The sequence below is a fragment of the Onychostruthus taczanowskii genome, unplaced genomic scaffold, assembly GCF_017590055.1.
Source record: "Onychostruthus taczanowskii isolate IOZ18803 unplaced genomic scaffold, ASM1759005v1 scaffold51, whole genome shotgun sequence".
In the NCBI taxonomy this organism is placed as follows: domain Eukaryota; kingdom Metazoa; phylum Chordata; class Aves; order Passeriformes; family Passeridae; genus Onychostruthus; species Onychostruthus taczanowskii.
In genome coordinates, this window is record NW_024502680.1 from 3,937,891 (window position 1) to 3,965,711 (window position 27,821).

General features: G+C 41.6%; 2 protein-coding genes across 3 annotated transcripts in view; one reads left to right on the plus strand and one right to left on the minus strand.

Moving 5' to 3' along the window:
* Positions 1–361, minus strand: part of LOC121342062 (high density lipoprotein binding protein) — a 39,142-nt gene extending 38,781 nt beyond the window's left edge. Inside the window, exon 1 of the mRNA XM_041416146.1 lies at positions 237–361. The gene's annotated coding sequence lies outside the window, so the exon portion shown is untranslated. The remainder of the gene's footprint in view (positions 1–236) is intronic.
* A 68-nt stretch (positions 362–429) lies between these two features.
* SEPTIN2 (septin 2) lies at positions 430–21,451 on the plus strand. Of its 2 annotated transcripts, XM_041416320.1 has the most exons (13): positions 430–520; positions 2,825–2,857; positions 3,932–4,052; positions 7,254–7,340; positions 8,208–8,331; positions 12,229–12,363; positions 12,604–12,721; positions 13,967–14,068; positions 14,361–14,506; positions 15,156–15,239; positions 16,993–17,050; positions 18,322–18,434; positions 18,841–21,451. In XM_041416320.1, the coding sequence occupies exons 2-12, from the start codon at positions 2,849–2,851 to the stop codon at positions 18,424–18,426; spliced, it is 1,089 nt and encodes a 362-aa protein (XP_041272254.1). In that variant the 5' UTR covers positions 430–520; positions 2,825–2,848; the 3' UTR covers positions 18,427–18,434; positions 18,841–21,451. The 2 variants fall into 2 exon arrangements, with proteins under 2 accessions (XP_041272254.1, XP_041272256.1); XM_041416322.1 differs by lacking the exon at positions 430–520 and having other exon boundaries at positions 2,819–2,857.
* Positions 21,452–27,821: the final 6,370 nt, after the last annotated feature.

Sequence of the window (27,821 nt, forward strand, 5' to 3'; positions counted from 1 at the left end):
CGCTCGGTGCGGGGCGCGCCGGCGGCACGTGGCCCGCGCTGCGCCAATGGCAGCGGCCGCGACCATAGAGCGGGGCCGGGCGCTCGCCGCACATCCCGCCCGCCGCCCTTCTCGCCGCTGCCGCCATCTTGCTGCAGGCGACGGAAGGCGCCGGGTCGCGGCGTCCAGCCCGCGCCTTCCCCCCGCTCACCTGAGGCGCTCCCGCCCCCGCCCTCCCGCGCCGGGCCCGGCATTACCTCTAGTCGGCCCGCAGCGAAGCCTATGCTGGGTACGAGGCCGACGGCCCGGCCGCCATCTTGGTACAGCAGAGGGGATGTGCGTGACCTACAACATGCGGGCGGCCCCGCCCCGTCCCAGCGGGTTGCTATGGGGATGGGGCGCGCGCGTGCGCGCGGGGCCCTGCTCCACCCGGGGGCGGGGACTGGGGCGGGGCGGCCCCGCCCCCTCCCCCGGCCGTGCGCGCGCGGGAGCGGAGCTCGGGGCCGGCGGCTGAGGGAGGCGCGAGCATCGCCGCGCTGCGGTGAGGGGCCCGGCCCCGGGAGCGCGGGGTCCCTGTGCGCGGCGGCGGAGGCACCGGGCGTGAGGGGAGCCGGCGGGCAGGAGCGCTGGGAAGGGCTCTGTCCTTTTTAGCCACGGGTTTCGGACCCCCGAACCTGAGGGGTTTGGTTGCGGTAGGGTGATGATGGTGAGGAGTGAGCGGGACGATGGGCGCTGCCGGGGAGCTGAGGCGCCCTGGCCCCCTCCCGGCGCGGGACCTGGTGCTGCATGGGCCGCCATGGGACCCCCGGGCGGGGGCCCCTCCCACAGCGTGCGGGGCAGTCGCCTCTCAACATGCTCTCCTAAAACTCCGGCCGTGCTGTTGAGACCGGAGGGTGAGGGACGTGACCGAGCAGCTCCCGAGGAAAGTCTGGGCTGCTTCGAGGCACCCGAACCCCGACCTCAGCCCTAAGCCCCCCTGGGCTCGGGTTTGCGGTCGGACGGGGCCTTGGCCTTCGGGTTCGGGTGTGCCTGTGTGGGAGCGCTCAGACCTGACCGGAACTCTGTGGGAAAGATCATTCGTGGAAGGTTTTTGTGCTTGATTGTTAAAATATATTGTAGCTGTAGTCGTCTGCATAACTCTGCTCCCTGCTTCGTTTCCCTGTGAGAAACTTTCCTCTGCTCTTAGCCCGCCTCTGAGAAGTAGTTGGGTGACAGACAAGTCTCACAAATTAAAAGAATGTTCCTCTGTGTTCCGGCAGGATCTAGTTTTGTTTGGCATTGAAAACCTCTCATGGAGAATGCTCGAGCAGGAATCAATGACATCACTGGGCAGGAAACACTCTTGGAAGGAAGAGTTGCTATCAGAGCAATCTTACATGATCAAAGCCTCACGGATAAGTTCTTCACTAGCTGAATACATCATAGGTCACAGACTGTTTTATGGACTGAAATACAGATGTTGCAGCTACTAGATTTTTGTTACCTTGCAATTTCACTTGAGAGCCATGTTATCCAGTTTTTATTTCGTGTCAGTAACCAGGGTGCCAGATTTTTCTCAGCAATTTCGGCTTCATGAGAAAGGACACCAGATTGCTTCAGTGTTTGACATCTTCAGTCTGTAACTCCCATCTAACTCAAATGAGGTTAAAATCGTGTAAACATACACCTGTATGGTGTCTTTGAGAAGAAGATTCTGGAAATCATCCCCACATTGAAACAACTTTGCCTTGTGCCTGACACAAAAAGTTGGGCTTCTGCTGTCTGACGCTGGGCAGTTTGTTTTGATTCCAAGATGTCTCTTTGCTGGGAGGAACAGACTGAAGGGAGCTGCAAACTGGAGCAGTTTGGTGTAATTTCACACGAAGCTGAACTTGCTGAAAAAATCTGCTTGGAAGATGGAAAGAATCAGGTAGTGATAATTTCAAATCCATGGAAACAAAGTGCAAGTGAGCTAGGTAAGAGGTGGCTGAGGGCTTTGGGAGTGGGAACAGATACCTTGTGGTAAGAGGGTGAGCCAGGGGAGGGACTGGAAAGGGGAACTGAGCTTTTTATCACTTGCAGAGACAGCATATCCTGACATTTTTATGTTGCCACAGTAAATCACACAATCTCCTGAAATCATGTGAGTTAGTGGTTGGTGTGTCTTTGTTAAGAGACTTTTTTGCAGCATTAGATAAGAAATCTTTAAAAAAATTTTTGTACCTGTCTCTTTTATATTTCACATGCAGCTACATATGAAAATTTCATATTGGTAAACAGAACATAGAATGGCTGAGTTTGCAAGCATCTAGATAAAAGAGGAAGAGAAAAAAAGTTTCATTTTGAAGCTGTGAGCTCTTTACAAAACACTCAAACATGGATGGAAAGCAAGCAGGGAAATGCTCAAGCACTCAAGCCTGGAAATGTTGAGGAGAGAGAGGGTTGAAAAGAAAAATAATACATGAGTTAGGGGTTTTTTTTGGCTTTGAAGAAACTGTTTCCTCTAAAGAGCAAGATGTCTTTTAGCAAGGTGTTTGGTTAGTTTCCAGAAAGGATGTGGACTTTGAAGGCTTCAGAATGGTTTGTCACACATCTGGTGCCTCCAACCCACGTTCATGTTGCTTGAATTTCTTGTCTGACTGTGTTTATAGGAGCAATGGTAGCTGAAAATTCTGCCCCTTGTTAGTACAGAAGAGTCAAATCCTTGTGCTCTGTGGAGAAGTTGACACTGTTTCAGAGTCTGGACATCCAGTGAGGGATGCTCCTTTTTCAATTTAGTGTGTAACAGCAGGTATTGCACTGGTTTGTGGGTGAGTTTTTTCCTCATACAATTTTTGATAAGCTGATAAAATTATTATTTTTTCAGATTTTTTCCTGTCCTTCCCTAAAAATGTCCAAGGTAAGAATAACATTTCTGTCTTCCAATGTAACAATGGGAAATATATTTTTTGGTTTTAAATATTAATCTTCAATGACAAATTATGCAACTTTCATCTGTTTGATGGTAAAGGGTATTTGAAATTTACTCTCTATGGGAGACACAGTATTGAAAGATGAGGGATGTAAGACATAGATTAAAGTAGTTTCATGCAAGTATTAATCTCTGCAGTTAACTAATACTCTTGGAAGGATTTAATTTTGGTCAGAGTTGTATAAAAGCTCCCTGGTGCATTTTCATTGAAACTTCCTTTCTGCAATTTTGTTTTGAGCAGGCATCACTTAAAAAATGGTGGTTTAGATTTAATTTATTTCTTTACTACTGGTTTTCCAATAAAGTTCTTCATTTAAAATACTGTATCCTAAAATATTATTGTCATGCTGGGATTCATCTAATTCTTGGCCCCCAGCATTTGATATGATGTGTAAAACATCCATGTTGGTTTATTGGAGAGAAATGAGTGGTAAAGGGTGCTTGAGTAATGTGTTTGAAGAGGGAACTGAGAGATGTGAGGATTTCTCTGCCATATCTGTAGCAGTGAGCATTCTAAACACTGTTGTGTAAATTCCCTTCCCACACTTGAGGAGAGCTCTCTGAGGAGCACTTCCAGCAGGTGGCTTTCACTTCACAAATTGCTCAGGGTTTTCCTTTGGATGTGCTAAAAATGCATCAGGAATGGTCATCTTTTTATTTTATTTTAGCTGTGTGTGAAGACTGTTCACAAAGTGATTAGTGCCCACAATTCATACTTTGTCATACTTTGATAAATAATTATGTGTGATTTTGTTTCTGTTTTACTTAAGGTGATCTTGGCTGGATAGCTGAACAAGTGAAGCTTTGTTTTTTAAGCTGTAGGTCAGTGTAGTTGTTCTGCACTGCTTTGTGAAACTGCTGAGTAGCAGGAACTTAGGAGTAGTTTCCTCTCTGTCACATAGCTTCAAACCTTTTGAGTTAATTGAGGAAAGCAGTTATACAAACTACTAAGTCCTGACTGGTTGCTTATTATTGTCTTATCTTTTTTAATTTCATTTTTAGCAACAGCCTGCTCAATTTACCAATCCAGAAACTCCTGGCTATGTTGGGTTTGCAAACCTTCCCAATCAGGTTCACCGAAAGTCTGTGAAAAAGGGGTTTGAATTTACTCTGATGGTGGTTGGTAAGGAAGCATTTTATAGTTTTTCTACAATTAGTACCTACTCCCAGGGAGTTTGAAGTTAAATCAAATGTTGCCTGCACTATTCTAAGGCTTCAGCTTGCATCAGAAAATTTCCTTTACTCTTGCATTTAGCTTTCTTTTATATTTTGTTGATTCTTGCAGCAGTTGTTTACCACATTACAAACCATGCTTGAATACATTAATAAGTTTGTGGGTGAAGAAATTTTATTGTGCACTGCAGCAATCATTCCTTCCTTCCTTCTCCCCTGTCCTACAGGATTCCAACACTCCATTTAAAATGTAGTTTAAAACTGGTTTTGCATTTGAATAAAGTCTTAGTTCACTTGTGTGTTTTGATTTAGAGACTAGTATTAAGGAGACCATTCTATTTAAAATGTTGTTTATGTTTCTTTAGTTCAAAACAATCTGAACTCTAGTCTTTTTAACCCTTCCAAATACTCTTGTAAAAGAGTAAGAAAGAATTGGACCAGTTGGTTTTAACATGAGCTGTTACTTTTTACTTTGATCATGATTTTATGTTAGCAGCTGTAATCTAAAGTGTTATTCTATTTGACAGTTCACTGGCAGTCTATGTTGGTATCTAGGACAGAAAGAAAAATCTGATGTCTGCAGAAATACCTCGATCCTACAAGAAATGGGTTGCAATTCTTGCAAATTAAATAGACTCCCAAATCAAGCTTGGGTGTCTTCTCTGTCTCTCTGTTTGTGAGCCATAACTTGTGAGTTTTGGTGTTTGAACTCTGTAATTCTTGCTTTTAAATAGGCTTTCACAAAAAGTACCCTAGTAGAATTAGGCTCTTCATTACTTGGCACCACAAGAAATAAATCCCATTTGTGTGCTAGATTTGCCTAAGAGAGATCACAGTGGGAATGAGCAGGAGAGGTGAGATAGATAGTGCATGATAGGAGGTGTTTAACTTCTTAATGGTTTTGGATTTCAGTACTTACAGGGAGAGTCTATCCTCAAACCTTTCATTAGTTTTGCCAAATGACAGCCCTAGCACTAGTTTTGTCCTACTTCTGTATTTTGTTCTGCAGTCTTGTACAGAGTTTGCCTTTATCTTTGCCTTCCTAGAATTTTATTGTAGTTTTTTACTGTACATTTCATTGGAGTTGGTTTGGATGATACCATAAAGGATATCTCAGAAAATCTAAGAGTAAAACCAAACTATAAGTAGCTGCTTCAAATTATGCTATCTACTGTAACTCTTCAGAATTTACTGTTCAGTGATCTTAGAAGTGTGAACAGTTTTGAGAAAGGAAAGATTTGCTTTCTCTGCTGTAGCTAAACTAAACTTCCAGACCTCTTTGAATTCTAATTGCAAACAGTGCCACGTAAAACTGGAAGAAAGTTCTGGAAGAAAGCAATGTAAAATTATACAGACCAACAGTTGTTTCTAGTCTCTTGTAAAATAGAAATAGAGGGGAAATTATATGGTGTAATAGTAACAGAAAGATAATTAATCCACCCATGTTGGAGTGAAGTGGAACTTTTCTGTTGTTGCCTGACAGTATTTTAAGGGATAAATGAAAACTAAAGGAAGAGGACTTGGAAAAAAATAATTTCATTGAAAATTTGGAGAGGTATTTTAAGATACACAAGCAGAGGGAGGCAGCTGATGTAAGATAAAATAAACTGTGCTTTAAATTGTTGATTATTTCAACAGTTTGGAATGTGAATGCTTTCTCTTCAAATATGCATGGAGTTTAAGTATGCTCTCTTGTGGGCTGTGTCACAGTGCCTGTTTTGAACTATCATTTTTCATTAAGTTGTCATCCTTCTTCATTTCTGAGCAGGACAATACTTTAAAAGCTGCCTGTGCTGGCAGAATCCTAATGAATGATTTTGCTTTTTTACACAGCTTTTGGTTTTGATGTTTTTTCCCCCTGTTATTGTTTGCTGTGGTATCTAAAAGCATGAGCTGGAGTTTGTAAGAATTTGGCTGCTTGGCTGTGTTGCTCCCAAAGAAATCCCAGTCACTTGTGTTTATTTTTATGTTCATTCTCATTATTAAGCTATGACTTCATCTAAATAGCTATTTCACTTAAGAGTCACTAAGCTACTGCAGCCAATACAATCATTGACAGTGACTATGAAAACTGATTTGGTTTATGTGTAATATTTACCCATACTGAGACAGTGGAATGTGGCACTGGATGAAATCATACTTCTCTGGTTTTGCTGAAATGATCCCATGTGACTGTTGAGTTACTCTGGGTGCATGTCACCTTCACTGGTGCAGGCTGCACTGCCACAATCTGAGCTTGAAAGCTGCATTCTGTAGGGCATTAAAAACTGCCAGCTCCTACTAAAATCTTCACTTTAAAGCTGTTTCTGTCCTTTTTTTTCCTGTTGTTCAGATGTTTTTGTCAGATTCGTATTGCCATGTTACTCAGAGATCCTGTGGCCCATAATTCTCTGACATTTATTTTTTAAAATTTAATCCTATCACCATCTGAAATAAAACTAAAATCCTAGAAAAAGGTCTCGTCAGTGAACTCAAGTACTGAGCCATTTCAAGTTGCTGCTCTTTTTTATGCTATAAACATTTGCTCTGATTAAAATCTTGATCTTTAATGAGTCTAACCTTTCCTCATGGCCATCAGTATCTCTAGAGCAAAAGTACTTATGGTACAATTTGGTAATCCCCAAGTTCATCAGTATAACAAAATTGTTCAGTGGCCGTATTCCTCTTGCTTTGAGTTCTTGTTTGCCATATTGGCATAAAAAACAGAAACAAATGCCACTTTATGTTGCCTGGCTGTACAGAAGTTCAGCAATGCATTTTTCAGTGTTTAAATTGATGATAAAGCCTTGACAGGATATAGCTTCTCACTGGGTATGATATTTCACATTCTGGAGTGATAACAGAAAAGCTTGTCTTAAAAAATCAGGAGACATGAAATGGAAAATCTTAAGTCTAAATGGGTCACAACTCCACTTGACTAGCAGCATTAATTACAGATCATCAGTGAAAGATCTGGGAAAGTGCATTACAAAGCCAAGATGTAAAAATTGTTTTTCAACCTTTTTGTGTAAACTTGGCTAATCCAAAATTAGAATTTGTAAATTCTTACTTTGAAAGAAATATGAAGAAATCTGTAGTCAGATAATACTGTCAGATACTCTTGAAATTATTTATGTAAATATGTTGAAATTATCTTTATATTGAATCACAGGTGAATCTGGATTAGGAAAATCTACATTAATAAACAGCCTCTTCCTGACAGATCTCTACCCAGAAAGGATAATCCCAGGAGCTGCTGGTAAATACATCTTTGTTCAGTGGCTTTTGGAGTTGAATGCTTTTATCTGGGAATTTTGGTAGCAGCCAGCAGTGATTTCTAGCTCCAGTAGTTTCTAATGTATTTCCTGACACCTGAGCTGTTTGATAAAACCATTTTCCTCTGCACCCAGGACATCTATTGGGTCTTTGTTTTTTAGTCCTTGGGTGTATTCATATTAACACCTAGAAATGTGATCCCTTCTTTTGCTTAAAGACAGTCTTTGTGTCACAGTAAGATAAACAATCAACTAAAACAATCAGAGAATTTATTTAGTTTTTAATCTGTTGCAGTTGTAAACATAAGAATTATTTACACCTGCTTTAACCTTAATTCATTTGCTATAGATTGATATTTAGTGAATGAGAACTTCACTTCCTATTCTTCATTTCCTTGTCCTAGTTTTGTTATGTTATTCAAGGTATGCAATAATCCAGCAAAAGTGGATATTGTAATAAAATCAAAGATGTAATCTTTCTCTTTTTGCTACCTGTTGAATGACTTGCTTTAATGGTTTTATCATGTTAGCTGATGATTTCTTATAACTTCCAGCCTTAAGAAAAAAATCCATTACATATAATTTTGTATTGTTCTCCCATTGCCTATGTTTTGTCTCAATCCCTTTTGCCTTAATTTCCAAATTATTTTTAAGAAAAGTATGAAATCTATACAGTCCTCTAATAACACTGAAGGAATTTATGTACTGAGTCTTTTTGTTATCAGGCCTTAGAATGCAATCAATAGAATAATATTTGTGCTGTTTTATCTTCCAATGAATCTTTGGAGCTTATCTGAGAATGCCATGGTCTTAGAGACTGGGTTCTGCAGGACGGATTTGTTGTCTTTCAGACAAGATTGAGCGCACCGTGCAGATTGAAGCCTCCACAGTGGAAATTGAAGAGAGGGGCGTGAAGCTGCGGCTGACGGTGGTGGATACCCCGGGATATGGGGATGCCATCAACTGCCGGGACTGGTACGTGCACAGAGAGCATCTCTTCATCTCTCTGGGGAGACTGACACATTTCTTCTCTCTCCTGGAGGGGGGAAGTGTGCTGTGTGTCTGTGAAATGCTGAATTCGAGGTGGGATTTTTTGTTTTCTAATTTTGAGGAAGTTTAGTTTCGGTCATGAGTTAATTTCAATACATGTGAAGAGGCATCAATGACTTCGACACAACTTGAAATAAGTTTTGTGATGCTTTTTCTTTCTTTGTTAACTTCCATTTTGCTTGAAAGATCTTTAAGTGAACTGTGACCTTGAGTCTCAATAATACTCTAGGAAAGTAAATCACCTACTCTTCAGTGCAAGCAAAAATCCACCCCTTGATCTTGTCCACATTCGCTTGAGCATTCTCTGTGCCTAATTTTTAAGTGCTTTTCATCGTCTTAGATTCTGTTTGTTAGGTTGTTATGGTTTTTTTACAAATTTACATTATAGTAAATACTGAGAAGTAATCTTGACATCAATAGCAATCAGTTTTCAATGGTAATCCCTTTTCCCACATCTCTCAAACCCCTGAACCTCAAGGCAACCTCTGCCTTTCCCCATAATTTTGGAAATTAAATTTCTCAAAAAAGTGAAATTTATCTTCAAGACCATATGTCCTGTCCTGGCGAGCCCAAGGGCTACTGCATGAACAATCTCCTGTTTCATTTGTTGAAAAGCTTGTTGTTGTTCAGGACTCCACTTAACATCAGTCTTCTTCTGGGTCATGTGATGGAGAGGCCTTACAATCTGACTGTACTCTGGAAGATGCACCTTACAAAATCCCACAGCACCTGGGAAAGCCTGAGCTTTGTTCCTGCTGGTCACTGGGGACAGAGCTGCTGTTTTGTTGACCACATCCATTGGAGTCTGATGATGCCTATTTTGCCATTTTATCCTAAAAAATGGATTTCCTGGGCAAGTCCCTTGACCTTACTTTGTTTTATGGCAAAACCAACCTTCAGGAAGATTTGGGTTATCTTCTCCCCTTGCTCAAAAACTTCCTGTGCCGTTTCCCCACATGATGATCTTTTTCATCAATTTACTGCAAGTGTTCTGAAGCCTTACACTTCAGAAGTAATATCCCTTCTGTTCTCTCTGAGAACATTTCCACTGGAAGCTGGAGCTGCATTTGTGCTTGAAGAATTTCCTGTGGTGGTTGTACTTCCTCTCAACTCCTGCACCCCTGCTGCTGAGGCAGTGGTGGGTTTTCCATCCCACTTCCTCGTGTCTTTTCTGTGGTCATGCAGGTAAAACCACAGGTTACCACGTGGTGTACGTCCTGTCTCTTCATGATGGGGGTGTTTGCTCCCAGCAGCAGAGAGTGGCCCATACTGGTGGAGTATGGAACATTTCCTCTCTAGTTTGCTAGAATTTTTCAAATCTGTTCCTTATCTTGGACCTCTTTGCTGAGGTGCAGGTTGGTAGGGAAGAAAAAAAATTATGTTGCCAGAGTTGGGTCACCTGAAGCACTGTTTGCTCTCCTTCTTTCACTGACAACAATGCCAATGAGTTGACATACAACAGTGGTGTGCTGTGTACAAACTTCTGCCACATGGATTGTGTACAGTGGACTTCATCTGGATCTACAGGGGATGGTTATATGGACCCCTATAGATTGCCTCCAGCACAGCTAATTCTCTCAGGTACTGGGTACCTTCTTCCAAGGCCTTCCACCTGCCTGGTCACACCATTAGATCATCCTTGAGAGAATACCTTTCCCTAATGCTTGACAGAAGTCACCACCAGAGCTGAGAGTTTCTGTCCTCTTCCCAATCCCCTTGTCAATGCCCACATCCCAGGACAGGGATCCCAGTTGCTTGGCTTCCCTGTGATCTGCTTCCATGTGGTGGGCCACCATGTCCTGGTACCAGAGCAGCCAGGGTGCCAGGGTCTCCCCCAAATGGCAGCTGAAATCTTTTCACCTATCTCCTGTCTCTTGAGGATGGGGGTGTTTGCTCCCAGCAGCAGAGAGTGGCCCATACTGGTGGAGTATGGAACATTTCCTCTCTAGTTTGCTAGAATTTTTCAAATCTGTTCCTTGTCTTGGACAGTCTTTCCACAGCTGAGGTGCAGGTTGGTAGGGAAGAAAAAAAATTCATGTTGCCAGGTTGAGTCACCTGAAGCACTGCTTGCTCTCCTTCTTTCACTGACAACAATGCCAATGAGTTGACATACAACAGTGGTGTGCTGTGTACAAACTTCTGCCACATGGATTGTGTACAGTGGACCTCATCTGGATCTACAGGGGATGGTTATATGGACCCCTATAGATTGCCTCCAGCACAGCTAATTCTCTCAGGTACTGGGTACCTTCTTCCAAGGCCTTCCACCTGCCTGGTCACACCATTAGATCATCCTTGAGAGAATACCTTTCCCTCATGCTTGACAGAAGTCACCACCAGAGCTGAGAGTTTCTGTCCTCTTCCCAATCCCCTTGTCAATGCCCACATCCCAGGACAGGGATCCCAGTTGCTTGGCTTCCCTGTGATCTGCTTCCATGTGGTGGGCCACCATGTCCTGGTACCAGAGCAGCCAGGGTGCCAGGGTCTCCCCCAAATGGCAGCTGAAATCTTTTCACCTATCTTGCATCTCATCAAGGATAGCAGTTGGGTGATTATCTCTGGCCCTGCCTCTTCCTCCCGTTGTGAGGGCCCTGCTTCCTCTTCATCCTTTCACATCCTTTCATCCTGCTTCACTAAGCAAACTGATTTGGTCTTGGATTTCTTCAGTGTAGGGGCAGCTGTTGGTGGCACGGGTTGTGGCAGTGGTTCAGCTGCAGTTGGAATGGCCATGGTGCCTGTTGCTCTGCTTTCCTCCTCTCCTGAGGGTGCTCTCTAGTGATGAGCAGTGTCCAGGAAATAAAAGCCAGGGCTCAGCACACTGCAATAAGTTGCTCCTCTCTGGAGCTGCCCCCTCCTGTAGAGCCGGGCCAGCACCAGGACACTAGTGGACAAAAAGTTGGATATGAGCAGGCAGTCCCTGAAAGCCATTAGTATCCCAGGCTTCAACAAAAACAGTGTGGCCAGCAGGCTGAGGGAGAGTTCTGCTGCCCATCCCTGTGCTCCTGTGAGATCTGCATGCAGCTCTGGGGCTCTCACACATGGCAGACATGGACCTGTTGGGGCAGGTGCAGAGGAGGACCACGAAAATGATCCAAGGGCTAGAACAGCAGTAAGGAGAGGCTGGGAGAGTTTGGGTTCCATCTGAAAAAGAGAAGATCCAGGGAGACCTTCCTGAGACCTTGAAATATATCAAAGGGGCTCACAGGAAACATGGAAAGAGACTTAATACCAGGACCTGTAGTAGCAGAGCAAGGGACAATGGTTTGAAACTGAAAGTAGATTTAGGTTGGATGTAGCAGAGACTTTTTTCCAGTGATGGTGTGGAGGCCTCTGGCACAGTTGCCCAGAGAAGCTGTGGCTGCCTCATCCCTGAAAGTGTTCAAGAGTACCCTGGAGTAATGGAAGGTGTCCCTGCCCGTGAGAGTAGCTTGGAAATAGGTGATTTTTAAAGGTCCCTTCCAATGCAAACCATTCGTGATTTTAAATCAGTTTGCAACAAGAACCTTAAAATATCTTGAAAATGTGTGATTAATGTTAATCAAGACAGAAACACTAACCCAAGAGAAATTTGTTGTAGAACTGAGGTTGGGTTATGTATATTTTATCTTTATATACATACAGTAGCTTGTTATTCTAGAATTCCAATAAAATTTTAAGATGTGCTTTTCTATTTTCCCTGTTCTATAGAATCAGTAAAGGAATTTTTGACCAACAAAAGATTGGTGCACCAGCAGGGTATCTTAGTGGTTTGATATTGCCTTTGAAAGAGTCCTAAAGTTGTGGACCATTTGGTGATTCCTCAAATGTGTGTTTGTTTTACAGTTTCAAGACCATCATCTCTTACATTGATGAGCAGTTTGAGCGATACCTGCATGATGAGAGTGGATTGAACAGAAGGCATATCATAGATAATCGAGTTCATTGCTGTTTCTACTTCATTTCACCATTTGGTCATGGGTAGGTGTTTCTCTGTCTTTTTTTTTTACATTATTTTATTTTAGAGAGTCTGTTTTAGAGGGTTTGTGCCTGGTGACTTAAATTTTCAGAATCAGGTTGCCTTTACTTAAGCAACTGTTGTAACTGCTGACATTAATTGGCTGTATCTCTCTGTGTAAAGAGAGATATTTATGTTGGAATGAAAATTAATTGGTAATTTAGAGTAAAAGTAAATAAAAATTTTCCATATTTTAATTTTAGCCTTAAGCCTCTGGATGTTGAGTTTATGAAGGCCATACACAACAAAGTAAATATTGTACCAGTGATTGCAAAAGCTGATACACTTTCTCTGAAGGAGCGAGAGAGACTAAAGAAAAGGGTGAGTGTTTTTCTGGCTTGCAGAAATGTGTTGTGCTTTGGTTGTGGCTGAAGAGAGGGGCATTCTCATTAACCTTGCTCTGTCCTAGCTGAGGAAAATATAATCTCATGCACAGTGTAGCATCACTTAATATGTAGTTTGATATCCTATAAAATATTTTATGTATTTAACTGAGAAATTGTCCTTCGAATGTTGTTTGCAAAATGGCAGTCTAGCTACATTTACAATTAGATTGAGTGAATTTTGAAACTTTGGAAAAATATTTAAATACATTTGCTGATGGTAATTGCTCTGTTACCTGTTTAATCAGTCCCAAAGCAGAGATAGTATCTTCATATATAATACACATATGTATATTTGGTTTTTTAACCCAGTCAGAATTCTTGTGGTTCAAAATATTTCTAGTTGTGAGGTTGTTTTTCTTCCCCTATATCACTCCTTCTAAAGCATTCCAGTTCTGTCCTCCAGAGACAAGACCTCTTAACACATCCAGTCATGCAGGACTTGATGCTGTATTTGCTGGGAGGAGGTGGGATTCAACAAACCATCATGAGCTAATAACAGCTATGAAGTTTAGAAAGAAGTATTAGAATTAACTTGTCAAAGGCATGCTCCAGTCTTAGCTCTTGCATAGAAAACTTTATGATTTTTGTCAGTTATTCTGAAAATCCTTATAGCTATCTTACCCAATCTGGAATAAAAATAGAGACTTTATATATACTAGGTATGTTTAGAGTGCTAGAATTCTGCAGAAATAAAGATTATTCTTTTATAAAGAGCAAAATTTGAGGTCTGTGGTAGATGGGTTCCTGGTGCAGATACCATTACTGGCAATCATGAAGAAAAAAGTATTTGTAGTGTCTGTATCTCCATTTTTCAAACACTCCCACCCCTACCCCCCCCAGCAGTAATTCACAGGTAAGAGCAGGGGGTTAAGCTGTAGAAAGCAAGTATGACTTCTGAGTCAACACTTTAATTGTTAGAAAAAAAAATTGCAAAGGTTTAACAAAGCACAGTTTCCACAAAGGATGGTGGTTTTGTGAACACTCTTGTTTGTATGAAAGTCCATGGCAAGTAGTAATGAGGAAATACAGTATTTAAAACTAAATCCTTGTTGAGCAATTTGGATCAATAAGATAAATCCAGATTTCTTAAGAGACTGTGTATTAAGTAATTTTATGTTAAGATTTAAAGGTACTGATTCTCCTTGTACATTATATAAATTTCTTTTATTGCTTATCTCAGATTCTGGATGAAATAGAAGAGCATGGCATCAAGATTTATCACCTGCCTGATGCTGAATCAGATGAGGATGAAGATTTTAAAGAGCAGACCAGACTCCTGAAGGTGTGGCTGATTTAACAAGTTATATACATAGATAATGTATTGTATTTTTTCAAACTGCTCAGATGGCTTTAGAACAAGACCTGCAGTGTAACTTGGAGTGAGTCACTGTGTCTCTGCTCAGGCTTCCCTAGCTTGGAACATGGTGGCAGCAGTTACTTTTATTTATTTTACACCTTTAATTTAAAGTAATTATAAACTTCTTACCATAATATGCAGTGCTGAGCAGAACAGGAGTTCTTGGAGTTGTTTGTCCTGGTCCATTATAAGTAACTTTTGCACTTTTGCCTTTCAGGCCAGCATTCCATTTTGTGTAGTGGGGTCCAATCAACTCATTGAAGCAAAAGGTAAAAAAGTCAGAGGTCGGCTCTACCCTTGGGGTGTAGTTGAAGTGGAGAATCCAGAGCATAATGACTTCCTGAAGCTGAGGACCATGTTAATGTAAGTTAGAAAATTCCAATTCAATGGTAGTTTAGAAAACAATCACCAAGATAATCAAGCACTGCATTGAGGGTTTGCAGCAGTGGTGTAATCCCTGGGCGCATTCAGAATTTGTGTGGAGAAGGCCGTGGGCAGCCTTGACCTAGCTGAGCTAGACCTAGTCAGGGCTTGGACTACACAGGACCCACAGGTTCTCTGAGATCTTAATTACTGTTATTCTGTGAAAATTGTTGAAAATTCTGTGATTCATTTGTTCAATGTAGTGTATTGCTGCTCAGATGCCCTGGAACATAAAACAGGATCTGCTTATTTCAATGTATCTATAAGTAGATATACCTGCGAGGGAGCAGACTTGAAAAGCCCCCTGGTAGTTTTTTTTTCCTGGTCTTTGCTACTCTGTTTCACCTGCTCAGATTCATCAGAGGCCTCACCCAGGAGTACAGCTTCTGTCAGGGCAGTCTCAGGGCTGAGGTGGCCTCTCTGTGTCCTTTATTGCACCAATTTAACTGAAATTAGTTTTAAATGAGTGTGCTAAGTGGGTGTGCATGCTGAGCACATTGATCCAAGACAGTGCTGAGTGCGAGAGCTGCTTGAGCAAACTGATGTGACACAAGGATGTTTTATCTTTTAATTACTTTGCTTCCTCCAGCACCCATATGCAAGACCTTCAGGAGGTGACCCAGGATCTTCACTACGAGAACTTCCGCTCCGAGAGGCTCAAACGAGGCAACAGGTTGTCATCTCATGGTGACATGCTGCTTTCTCCTCTTCTGAATTTGCATTTTGCTCTCTCTGTGTCTCACCTCCCATTGCATTGCTTAGGATTTGGTAGACCAAGGGCAGCTCTGTAGCTTCAGTCAGCATCAAGTTCTGTTGACCAGCTTACGAAGAGTGTAACAAAAAATATTTGGTAAATCTGAAGTGATGGTGGTGGAATTAGGGAATTGTGGGAATAGATCTGTGCTTTGGTCTGAGGCTTAAACACAGTTGGGTTGGAATGTTGAAGGTACTAAGTAGGACAGATGTCTGTGATAAATGTTGTCTCAAAAAATCTGCAAATTAGATCAGAGCTGATATCTTAAAAAAAGTGTGAGCTTTTTTCAGAATTAACAACCAGAATATTTGGATGGGGCCTTTAAAAAGAGGTGATCAAATTTTTTTGCAATGCTTTATTAAACATGACATACCTAAACAGTAGCAGTCACAGGGTAATGACTGTTAGCCCTGTTTTGAGCTGGGTTGGGTAGGGCACAGCTTTCCTGGAAAGAGAAGTGGGCAATGCACCCCATTTTTAAATACAATAGCAGGGTCTGTGAAGATGAGCTGGGGAGTTCTTGTGGGAAACTGCATTTCCTGGTTTCGATGTTTCAGCTGCGTCTCTTCTTACAGCCGCTAGAGGGTTCCCAATTGCGCATTTTGGGGGCTTTGGGGCCTTTCGCAAAAGTTCCCCATCAAGCTGTTAACAGACATTTTGTAACATGCCTGGTCAGTTCTCAGCAAAAGGAGTTTTCCTTTTAGGGTTTTCTGCCTGTAGCATTGGCCTACAGGCAAGATAAAATGCTCTTGTCTCCTGATTTTAAATCCTGCTTTCTAAAATTCAAGGTAAAAGTCCCCAAACTTCCCAAGTTCTGGCACCTCTTATCCAATAGGTGTGTATTAAGACTTTAGAGGTAATGTGGCCTAAGATCATCCAATTTTTAGAGGATTTCAAGTTGCTGTTAAGTTTGATATGTGAAACTAGAACATGTTTTTGTACATTTTCTAGTTAAGTGGCCCATATACCATGGCCCTTGCTTCACATTTCTGAAATGGTACTAGAACATAGTAAGGTTTACTATAAGTAAGGGTAAATTTCATGTGAATTTATTTCAAGCTTGCACTTCTGCTACCAGGAGTGCTTGACAATAGGTGTTGGCTGTACTCACTAATGATCCCAGAGGTTTTGGGGCACAGCATATTTTTTTACAATGTATTTATTTACAATAATTTAATTATTTTTATTTACACAGGATTTTTTACAAGGTATTTCTCTGTTAACTTTTTAACAAACACCAGTTTGTTTGCTTTGCATGTTTGATGGCACTTGCTTGATTAGCTCCATTAGTAGATCTTCGCTGTTGTGGAGAAGGAGAAAGCTATTAGCAAAGTGGTAGGAAATCCTGAATAAAGCCAGCTGGGAGGCAGTCACTTCTCCCAAGTAACAAGTAATGCAATAACAGGACACGGCCCCAGGTTTCACCAGGGAGGTTTAGATTGATAAAGGGAGAGATTTCTTCACAGAAAAGTGTTTGGGCACTGGCACAGGCTGCCCAAGGCAGTGGTGGAGCTGCCATCCCTGGAGGTGTTCAGACTGTTTGTGGATGTGGCACTGGGGGACATGGTGCAGTGTGAACACAATAGTGGGTTAATGCTTGGACTCAGCAATCTTAGAAGGTTTTTCCAACCTTAATGATTTTATGTTTCTGACAATATTAATATTATTTTAGGAAAATAGAAGATGAAGAAGTGAATAAAGACCAGATTCTGCTTGAGAAGGAAGCAGAAGTAAGATGACAGAAGTTTATATTCTTGTAATGGGGGAGGTTTTGTTCTTCTGTTGCTACTTTAGAGCAAATATTTATATGATCTTGGTAATTCATAAAGGAAAAACAGTTATATGCCAATATAAAGTTATTTAAGGTTCACTAAGAGAACAGAATGAGAAGAGGTGAGAGGAGACTCAGGATAGGGATTTTTTGGAGCAAGTGGAATGTGGTAAGACATGATTCCACTGTAGTGATCAGCAATGGATGTAACACACACTGTGTGGGCAAGGAGAGCCATCCTCATGGGAGTAATGGTTCTGCAGTTAACAGCTGCAGATTGGGACACAGTCAGTTCAGCTCTGCAGCAAAAGAGAATGATGGCAAAAATGGTCAGAAATAAAAAATTAAACTGAAATTCTCATTCTGCCACTGTGACAAATCCATAATGCATAGATCTAATGCTGCTTTTCCTGTTCCTCTAACCTATAAAGGTTAGAGATAGGCAAGACTAGAAAAAGTGCAATGAAAAGTAAAATGTGGGCAGAAAGGCTGAAGTGGAGACCTGAAGCAGGTCCTGTGCTAGGGTAGATGAGATTAACAGCCTTGTTGAGCAGTAGATGACAGAAGGGAAAGGGACTAATATGATCAGAGATAGCAGGACAAATGGGAATCTACTACACAAGCAAGAAGTCATGGTTATTTGGATTAATAGATGGTTGATTGCAATTTAAAAAGCTACTTCTAACATAGTCTGTTACTCTAAAATGCAATACTCTGAAACTGAGCTTCAACCAAGTTTATTCATGCTTGTGTCTCACTGGATGGTTTGCCTGTAATACTTGCTTCCACCTAGTCATCCCTAGCTAGGGAGTTGGGGAATAATCCTGACAAATTTTTTGGAGGGGATGACAGATACAGGAGTAGTTTGGAGGGACATAACCAGGCTGCTTTTTTTTCCTGATAAACTTTAGGAAGTGTAAATGCTTGTTCAGTACTTCAGAACCATAATTTTTATGCATGTAACTTCAGAGACTTCCACTTTGGGGTGCTTAAAAATCCCATCCCACACTACAATAATAAATCTATTTATTTCAGTCAGTAAATGCCAGCCCCTTCAGTGATGAAGAGCAGTAAAAGAAGGTGCCATAACCTGAGTACATTACCTGTCAGATAAAGAAAATGCAGATAGGTGATCCCTCTTTAATAAAATAAGTATTAGAGTGGTGACAGTGAAGAATTATATTCTGAGGTGAGATTGGGCTGCAAAATTCTTCTGTGCTGCTTTTCCAGCTCCGTCGCATGCAGGAGATGATTGCAAGAATGCAGGCACAGATGCAGATGCAGATGCAAAGTGGAGAAGGTGACAGCAGTGCAGTTCATGGGCACCATGTGTAAAGTCTTGGGTAAGATGCTGAAATAGCCACTTAAAGGGCTTCTCCTTTAGCTGCTCTCTAATGTGCTTGGTATTAAGAAGTTTTGGAAAAATGTTAATGAGATGGGTTTCCATAGGTTTCAGTCTGAATTTTAATTTAGAAGGATTAACTGCTGTTTGCAAAGTTAGATGGCTTGGAGTCAAACTAAACAGTGTGGTGGTGTGTGTCCATACATATGAAAATTTCCCAGAAAGTCAATACAATATATCCTGGTAAGAATTATGGAAGAAGTCTTTGAAATAGTTTAACTGGGTTTCTTAATCTCATTATGAAGTCATTGTTTACTTGTGACTTATAAAATGTGTGCAGTTCTTTCAGGTTTCTTAATGTGAGAATACTGCTGATCTGAAATGGTATTATCCTGTCTTGTTTTTAGATGATTTTATCCCCTGACTCACAGGAGACCTTTTGGAGCTGGATTGCAGTGGTGGAGGAGAAAAGGATGCCTCTTGCTTCCATGTGATCTGGAGCTTGCTGTGGAGTTTAAAGTGGGACTGTTTTGTGGTAACATCTTGTGAGATGTATTTCATAACATGTAGTCATTTGATATTTTTATATATTATACACATTTGACTTTCATTTTCTTTAGTTCTTCTTTTCTTGAGCTTATTTTAAATTTCCTATTAGGGATACAAAATAGTCATTGAACGTTTTCTAGCCTGATAAGCAGTAGATAATAATACTTTTTAATGTACCTTATTAGCTCCTTGCTTTTAACTTTGTATTCCATTTAGAAATAAACAGCTGTCAGTGATACCTTGTTCAGTGCCAGGTAAGAGTCACCTCACTAAGGCTGCACCCCTGCAAGGTTAATTTTATAAATATTGCAGTGTTTACATGTGTGTGTGACACCAGCAGCCCTTTGTCTCTGCTCACAGCAGAGGATTTCCTTGGCCTCTGCAAAATATCAAATGAAAATTCAAGCATGCCTTGTGTCTTAGCAAAAGAAAGAAGATGAAATGCCTCTGTGAGAGGCACACTGTATGTTACATGACAGGCATTATTTCTTCTAGATTTAACCTTGAGGGTTATTGTTTTCCTAAAATATCTTACTCTATTGCAGCTAATTTTGAATAGTTTCTTGTAGGCCATCACAAATCACTCCTGCTATTTTCTGGCATTATTGTAGCCAAGTAAAGGTGAATAAGGCTGATTTTATTGTTGAATGAGGTAAACTCCAAAGAGTAGTTTTTCTATGCATGGATGTTTCCTATATCCAAAGGATAAGAAGATCTATAATTCCCAATAAGTATTTTCTTACTATTTTTAGGGCATTGAAAACTGTTACATGTAGTAAAATATATATATTAGCACACTTCTCTTTTTAAAAGTGACCTGTTCCTGACAGGATCAATGCTGTATTTTAAGTTCTTGCTCCAGGATGGAGTCAGCAGTATTACTTCAGGAGAGACTCTGTTTTCTTTTATCAGGCCAGGGTCACTTTCTCCATCCTGGGAGCAAAGGAGACTGTTTTTAGCTTGGCTGGGCTTGTGCTGCAGATCAGGCCTCGTGTTGTATTTGCAGCAAATAAGTCAACACAACTGCCCAGGTGGTGGCTGACAGGGCAAGCAGTGACACATCCTGGGTTGTTTGCTGCTCCTGATAAAGCCAACAATCAGATTTCTTCATCTGATCTATCACAAAACATCCTTATCTGAGCAGCTAATAAACAAATAGATAGAGTTGCAACTTCTTTTGGCTCTTTGAGCTCAGGTGCAGCTGTGACTTTTATAATTTTGTTAATGTTCCTGTGGAAAAAAATAATAGAATTTCTACAGCTAATGCATAATTCCAGTGGTGCTTCAGTGGCTAGATTAAATATAAAGCTATTAATCAACTGAATTTTTTACCTGCCTGAAACTACTGTTCTATGTTTGAATCTTTCTAAAAATGTGAAGTAAAACCCTGCATTGCAGCCTTTCCTGGGGAACTGTAGCTCTCTCTTCCAAAGTAATTGCTATCAAAGTTTGACATGACTCATTTGACCTTCTCTAACCTTGACAAAAGTGAAAATGAGAACGTTTTTGTATGCACAGAAGAGTTAAATCCCATTTTGTCAAATCTCTACATATAAAACTTGGATGGAAAAATATGTGCTTCTAAATTTTTGAATTGCTTTTTCAAAAGAAGTTGTAGGACCAAAGTAATGTAGCAGCACTGTCAGAGAGCACTCCACAACACCTTATTTATTTCTATTACCATGAGCCTGTACTTGAAGAAAAACTGTGAAATGTAAAACGTCTGCACAGGGGCCTGGTTGTACTTGTCACTCTCACTGTGTATATTGGGTTGATAGGGTTTTTTTCCTCTATTTTTAACATGGGAACAAGAGCACGTTGTCCATTTGTTTAGTGCTGTTTGGTCACCATCTGTGAAACTATTTCTTTGGAATATTTACATATCTATTAAAATATTTGATCTGGATAAAGCATTTCATATAATTATTAAGCAAAAAATAAGTAATTGATGTAAAAATTCAACAGGAGAAATATTTTTTGTATGTTGTTTTGGCATTTAATGGGAAAAAACCAAGTTTGTGGTACTAGCCATTTTAGCTGAAATACTCAAGACAGGTAATTAATTACTGTTTCTTCCCAAGCCTTTGGGACAATTGTTCATAGTGTGCCTGATGTCTCTGAAGGTCTAGTTCTCCTTCACTTTTCTTGGGATGGTCTTGAAATGGATGGTTTTGTGCTAAGGCATGAAAAGCAATACTACTTTTCTCAGAAAAACTTGTGGTAAAAGAAAGAAATGAGTAGCAGAAAGGCTTGGGGACAAAAGGTAGATTCTGTTTGGTGGCTTGCTGAACTGGCCACAGTTCTTTTTATTTTACTGTGTTCTGATGGTTTTTACTTTAGGAGTGAAAATACTTTTGAATTTGCAGAGCTTTATAGTTGGTAGCAAAAATTACTTGTTCTTGGTACAAAAACCTGTTATAACCTATGTACTACAATTAGCTAAAACTGTAATAAAAATGCTAAAAAGCTGTTTTGTGTGTATTGTGATTCTTTATTATACTCAATATTAATTTGTGGTGATATGTTTGAAATAGTACCCTGTTCCAGCCAGGACAGAGTTAATTTTTGGGGCAGCCAGGAAGGGCAGTGTTGGAGTGGCAGTGGGGTTGGGCTCCATGGTAAGCATTTTTCCCTGTGAAGCACTCTCTCTTTTGTATCCTTTTTGTTATTTAATGTGGTTGCTATTACTGTTCCTTTTCTTATCTCATTGCTGTTTCCAGTAAGTTGTTCTTACAACATTTTGTGTTTCCAGTTCTCCTCTGCATCCCAATGCAGAAAAGAAGGAGAGAGGAAGAGGGAGTGAGTGATTGGCAGCCTGGTTTGGAGTTTCAGTGGGAGCACTAAATTGGGGAATGCAATTCTTAAACCAGGACAGCCTTAATTCAGCCCCAGTGTGGGGCACAAAGCAGTGAGATAACAACAGATCTGCCCAGAGCAGGTTGGAAACAGGTTTGACCCGAGCATTTTCTGTCTGTGGTCACAATGTTGCTTGGTCTGTTCACCTGGGTGTGGTGCCTAACTCTGTATGTGTTGCCATAGATGCTCCTCATGGGGGTTTGATCAGGGCAGGGAGAGCAATCAGGATTGATTTATTGCTGCACTGTGGGATGCCACTTTATGACATGATAACATTGAGGACAATGAGGATCACTTGATGAGTGACTTGATCAGTGCTGCTATGCAGGGAGAACAGGGAAGGATGATTTTTCCCAGCTTTTCACCCCTTTTTCCTCCCTCCAGCCTGTTACAACATCTTTTGGGAGTTTTGAATTCCCTTTGTATGTTAAGGAAAGCATGTTCTTGTTGCTAAGTCTGCCAGGTCTACTCAGTGGGCTCCATACCATGTTGAGAGTCAGGACAGAGATTTCTAGGGAGGATTCAGAGATCTGCCCCCAAGGATGACTAAACATGCATAGCATGGGAGAAAATGGGCCAGGTCTTGGGAAAATTCTCTGCTATTGTGGTTTGGAAGTTCCCTTAAAAAGAAGTACAGGACCCTTTTAAAGTGACAGAATAATTGCAAGGAGAAACTCCAGAGAGGAGAAACTTCTTGCAGTGTGCTGAGCCCTGGCCTTTATTTCCTGGACCCTGCTCATCACTAGAGCACCCTCTGGTGAGAGGGAGGAAAGCAGAGCAGCAGGCACCATGGCTGTCTTTAGACTGTCTCCCTTTTTTTGCTCCTTCCATTTGGGATCCTGCAAGCTCCCAGCATTTTTCTTGTATTTCATCCATACTTTTGGGGTAGCATTTTGTAGGTTCCACTTGTCCTGGTTAGAGTGATGGTGGCTTGTATGCCCAAATGTTCCCTTTTCTGAGGAGAGTAATTCAAGTTCACTCCCTGGCCATCCCTGGCCTCTTCAGCAAAGAATGAGGAAAAAGATCATTCAGAGCCTTTTCAGGTGGTTTTGAATATGATGATGGCTAGGCTGGAGATTAAATTGACACTGCTTGCTCCCAGGCTTCCCATTTGTGTGACACCTGTGGATGAATTAGTCACACCTCTGTCTTCATACACACTGTAATGACCTCAGAGTAAGCTGCTGAGGAGAAAGCTCTCCTGTGATGTGAGTGGAAGGGAATGTTTGGCATTCATTAACAAATGCTACCAATCCCAACTATATTCAGAAGGCATTTAGTAGGAAATCTCTCAGGACTGAAAGAAATTAAGCTCAGATTCATGGGTTGTAGCTTGGATGTCAGTTGAGTCCTTTGCTGTTTTTGTCTCAGTAGACAGCATGAGTGCAGAGAAGTGCCTTTTTCAGGCAACTCTCCTGCTCCACACTGCCAAATATTGCCTGGATCTTTCTGAGTATTTGGACAGGGCTGAGCACACCTCATGTGTCTGTTTTGTTGGCTTCTCTGTGGTTTGTCTGGCTTCTGGGCCTTGGAGAAGGATTTCTATCAGCATTTTGCTAGTTTGTTACACAGACTTAGTGGTTACAAAAAGAAAGTGAACAAAATATCTATAAACCTTTGTTTCCTGACATCTGAGTAAAGAAAATGAGAAATGTAACTTTTCCTGCCTTTCTCTGGACACTTTGTAGTAGATCCTGAAATGCTACATGCTTTAGGGAAGTGTCTGAACTAGAGGGCAAATGAGGTGGTAGCTGCTCGGAATGTGCAAGAATATAATCCATAAAGGCTTTGGGAAGAGTTGAAACTATTGCTTGGAAGGACATTGTACTGAAATTCAGTGCAAAGGACTCCATGGAATTATGTGCTCTTCCCTATTTGTTGTTTTCTCTCAATGCTGTGTACAGAATAGAGCTGAAAGAGCTTAACACAGGTCTTCTGCTGTCAGAGAAAGCCAGAAAGAAATGCTTAAAGGATTCCTGCAGTGCAAGAAAGCTGTGATTAAAACACTTCATAACTCAGCTTGCCATAGAGATTTTCCCACAGCCCACGATTCCCAAGGGCAATTTCTCAGGAGAGATAACAGTTTGATCAGCAGCTTGTTGTTCTGAAGCCCTGTTCCTGCCATGTCTGCCACCTCTTCCCAGAGATGCTGAGCGAGGCTCTGGGCTGCTGTTCCTTTGGACAGCCCCAAAGGCATGTGGCTGGCAGTGCAGGTCAGTTTACCAGTGAAGCAGGGGTTGTCTCTGTGCTGGAGCAACCCTTGGTGTGTAGTTTCCTAAAAAAATTCATAATCCAAAAAATGGGAGGTGCTGTCACCTGCTTGTGTGTCCTTTTATATGAAGACATGAAGGATGCTGGCACCAGGCTGTTGTCACAGTGCCCAGGTGAGCCCATGTGCAGTGAAGTTACATTTGATGTCATTACAGGTCAAGCCCAGAAAGTGGGAATGGATTATGAGGAGGAAGAGCTTTGTCTGAGGAGTGCTGTGATGGCCAGACACCCTGCCAGTGCAGCCCAGACATGATGGGATCACCTGGGCCTGGCTCACAGCCACAGCAGGGTGTGCCCAAGTTTCAGGTGCCTTGTGGAGTTTCTGCAGCATTTAGCAAGGCAAGATCTGATGTAGCTGTGTGTTTGCAAGTTTAGTTTCGGTGCTTGAAATGCAGAAGGCAAATGAATTTCACTCCCACCCACAGGAATGAGAGCCTGTCAGTCCAGCAAAGCAGAGGAGGTGTCCAGCTACCTCAGAGAGAGAACAACACACTTTTGGGGAGCTACCCTGGCGAGAGCAGACCCAGCCCTGCAGCCATCCTGCCTGGCTTTATGGAGCAGTCCCACAGAGAAAGCAGCACTTCCTGCTGTAGGAAACACTGAACTCCTAGGTAGGAAAAGAATGAGGAGCTCTACTCTCTCTCCCAAGCCTGGGGCTTATCCTGCTCCCTTTGAAACCTGCTGTAAACAGTTCTGTGGAACTGATGGAGCTGGTTGTTTTTGCTCTATCCCAGCCCTCCCTGGCTCTCAGCTTTGCACATCTCATCTGTGGTGATGTGAATGGTGTCAGGTTTAAGGCTTTGTTCCAAGAGTGACCCACGTTGCCAGATAGAAATTTCTGTTCAGCCCTGTAAGACACATCCAGGAAGATATGACAAAAAGTCAGGGAGACCTGAGTTACAAGATGTGCATTCCATTAGCAACTTCACCATGTTGAGGCATCAGGCTTAAAGTGCTTCAGCCTGGCTGTCTCCCTGTTTTTTTATTGACAAATAATTTGAAGCTAGTGGGGCAATGAGGAATCACCTCATTTTTAAACCAGAAGCCAAAAATTCTTGGGGAAAAACCCATGTAGGAAGCATAGGAGCCCACACGTGTTGTGAAGGTAACTCAGTGTATTCTATAAAATAGGTAAATATACACACCCATGAGAGCTAATGCAAAACACTCATTAAACCAGATCCTGTGCTGCTTCAATAGCATATTTATTTAAAAAAAAAAAGGAACTGACAGTAAAAGGCTTTGTTCAGAACATGCTCACTTCTGTGCCTTGCAATTTCCAATTCCCCTGGGTTTTTAAATTTTTTATTTCTTTTTACTTTTAAGAAGCATTTCCATACAGGAGAGCCTAAAACCTAGGTTGAGCTGTTCCTGTAGTGGTACTTCCTCTGAGTTCAGAGCTTCTCCCCTGCAGAGAACATGTGATTTGGCTCTCCAAGAATATTTCAGTCTCTTTGAAAGTTTGCACTCAGAGCAAGAAAACTGGTTTGAATCTTCTTTTCCTGCCCAGCAAGTAGTCTCAGGCTGCTTTGGAACATGGAAACACAGCAGGGGTGGCTGTCCATGTGTCTGACAGCTGGGCTCAGCTCAGGGGCTGTGTCTTGGCAGCAGTGGGACTGCTGAGCTCTGTGTCCTGGCACAAACAGCTGGAACAGCCCTTGGGGGTGAGGGCACAGTGGGGAATCCACCAGTTTGTTTTGCCAGCAATCTGTTTGGCTGCCTCATTTCTGACTTAATGCACCAGAGCTGGTGTTACTGACAGCCTCAACTGTGGTTTATCTGGCAGTAAAATAATTGCCAAGTTTATCCGTGTCTAGTGTTTGGAGATCCTAAATTTATCATTTTTTTCTAAGTTTCCTGTCCATGAAATAGAAGTAGGCCTTTTTCTCTTTTATATTTAACTGGGCATTTATGCATTTGTTGACTTGTTGGTTAAAGTTGATCGATATGTGAAGATGAGGTGATTTTTCTTGTCAGAATTTCAGACTGTGGGAGAGCTGTGGTTTCTGTCTGGGGATGTCTTGTTCCCCACCACCCCAAACACACACAGACATTTTTCATGTCAATCTTTGAGGCATTGTACAAGGCATGACTGACTTGAACCCTTGAGCAACTTCTCTGAGGTAACAAAAGCCAGGCTGATTTAATGGGCAGGGAAATGAGATGAACCTCAATGGGATTTTAAAAATAATAATAAAAAAAAGGCAGAGTAAGCTTTCTGACACTCCCAGTTTTGTTGGGGGTGATGTTCAGGCCTTGCTGCTTCAGACATGCTTGGTTGCCCTTGCTGTGCAGACATTATTAAGTGTGAGAGAGGAATAAATCAATATAATTGCAGAAAAGACTATTTGGTAGCAGCTTAACGTTTAGGCTGTTACAGTCACAGAACTAACATCTATCAAAAAACCTTTGGATTCAATTTAAAAAGCAAATTTAGAGGAATTCTGGGCATATTAGTGCTTTTGTGCAATAGGATTGATGCACCACGTGGGGGCAATAAGGGATTGTCTGTGTCAGCTTTTACCTGTGGATAGGAGCACAGCAGACACAGCTGTCAGATTTTGCCTGGACTTTTGTCCCAGTGTTGTGGCTCAGCAGCTCTGTTTTGTTGCAGTTTGTAGCTTGTCTATGCTCTTGATTTTTATGCTGTGGCTTCAGAACTGCTGCTGGCTACAGACTGAACCTTCTGAGCAGGGAGGACGTGCTTGGACAAGTTCACTAGTCAGACAGAGAGAAGCTGCTGAGTGAGTGTGTCTGTGTGTGTGCAGGTAGGAACATATGCTGTGCTTAATTTACTTGTTCTAATTGCCACCTTCACCATGAGAGCCAAGTTAAAATAGAGATGTCATTCTGAAAGTCAAAGTAGGTGATTGCAAAAAGGGATCGCAGCCTCTTGGGGTTTTTCTGTTAGCAGTTTTCCCTGTACATAAGTACCCAGGCCTGTTCTAAAGAATTGGTTAATAATGAGGGTTTAATTCCAGGTCATGGTCTAAGGCTGGTGGACTTTGTGCTTTATAAAGGCCAATGTAATTAGAAGTTGCAGTGTGTGTAGAAGGGCTCTTGAAAAATACTCCAAAGGGGAATATCTGAAAAGCTCAAAGATCTCCTTCTGGGAGAAGTGCTAGAGCATGATTGTGGGGGGCAGAATTATTTAAGATTGGAAGTGTAAAATCCCAACCACAGAGGCTACAAGTATCTGTGGCATGGAAATCAGTTGGTTTAGCAAGGTACTGCTACTGCTGGGTGCCTTTGCCATTCCATCTCTGCCAGTAGAATGAGGTGCATTCTGACCACTTTTGAAGCATCTTCATTCATTGCTGTTGAAGAACAATATTTCTGCTATGCTTTCAGTAAATTTTAACAGTAAGTGAGCCTGGAGTAAGAGTAATTCTGGTAAGTGGCATGTACAGGTATGGATGGCTGTGTTGTTCAATCTTTGTGCTCATCGTGTGGATCCTATCTCTGCTTATCCAGCAATTCCTGTTCACCTTGATTTGAGTCTTTTGTCATTTGCTAATGAGAGTTAGTGGATTGGTCAGATTATATGATTTCTCGCTTTTCAGTTTTTCTACCATCTGGGGTACTGGTGGGCTGTTAGTACAGAGCAGCTGATTAAAATTGCTGAAATTTGCTTTCTTTTGCTATTTAAGAAACAAACTTAAGGTCTTTGTCACTGTTGGGTAGAGAACTTGTTAATCAGTGATGAGGCAGG

Excerpts from the sequence above, each read along its gene's own strand:
- SEPTIN2 (XM_041416320.1), top strand. Across the intron at positions 14,069-14,360 it reads AGCAGACCAGACTCCTGAAG|GCCAGCATTCCATTTTGTGT; the intron begins GTGTGGCTGATT and ends TTTGCCTTTCAG. Across the intron at positions 14,507-15,155 it reads AAGCTGAGGACCATGTTAAT|CACCCATATGCAAGACCTTC; the intron begins GTAAGTTAGAAA and ends TGCTTCCTCCAG.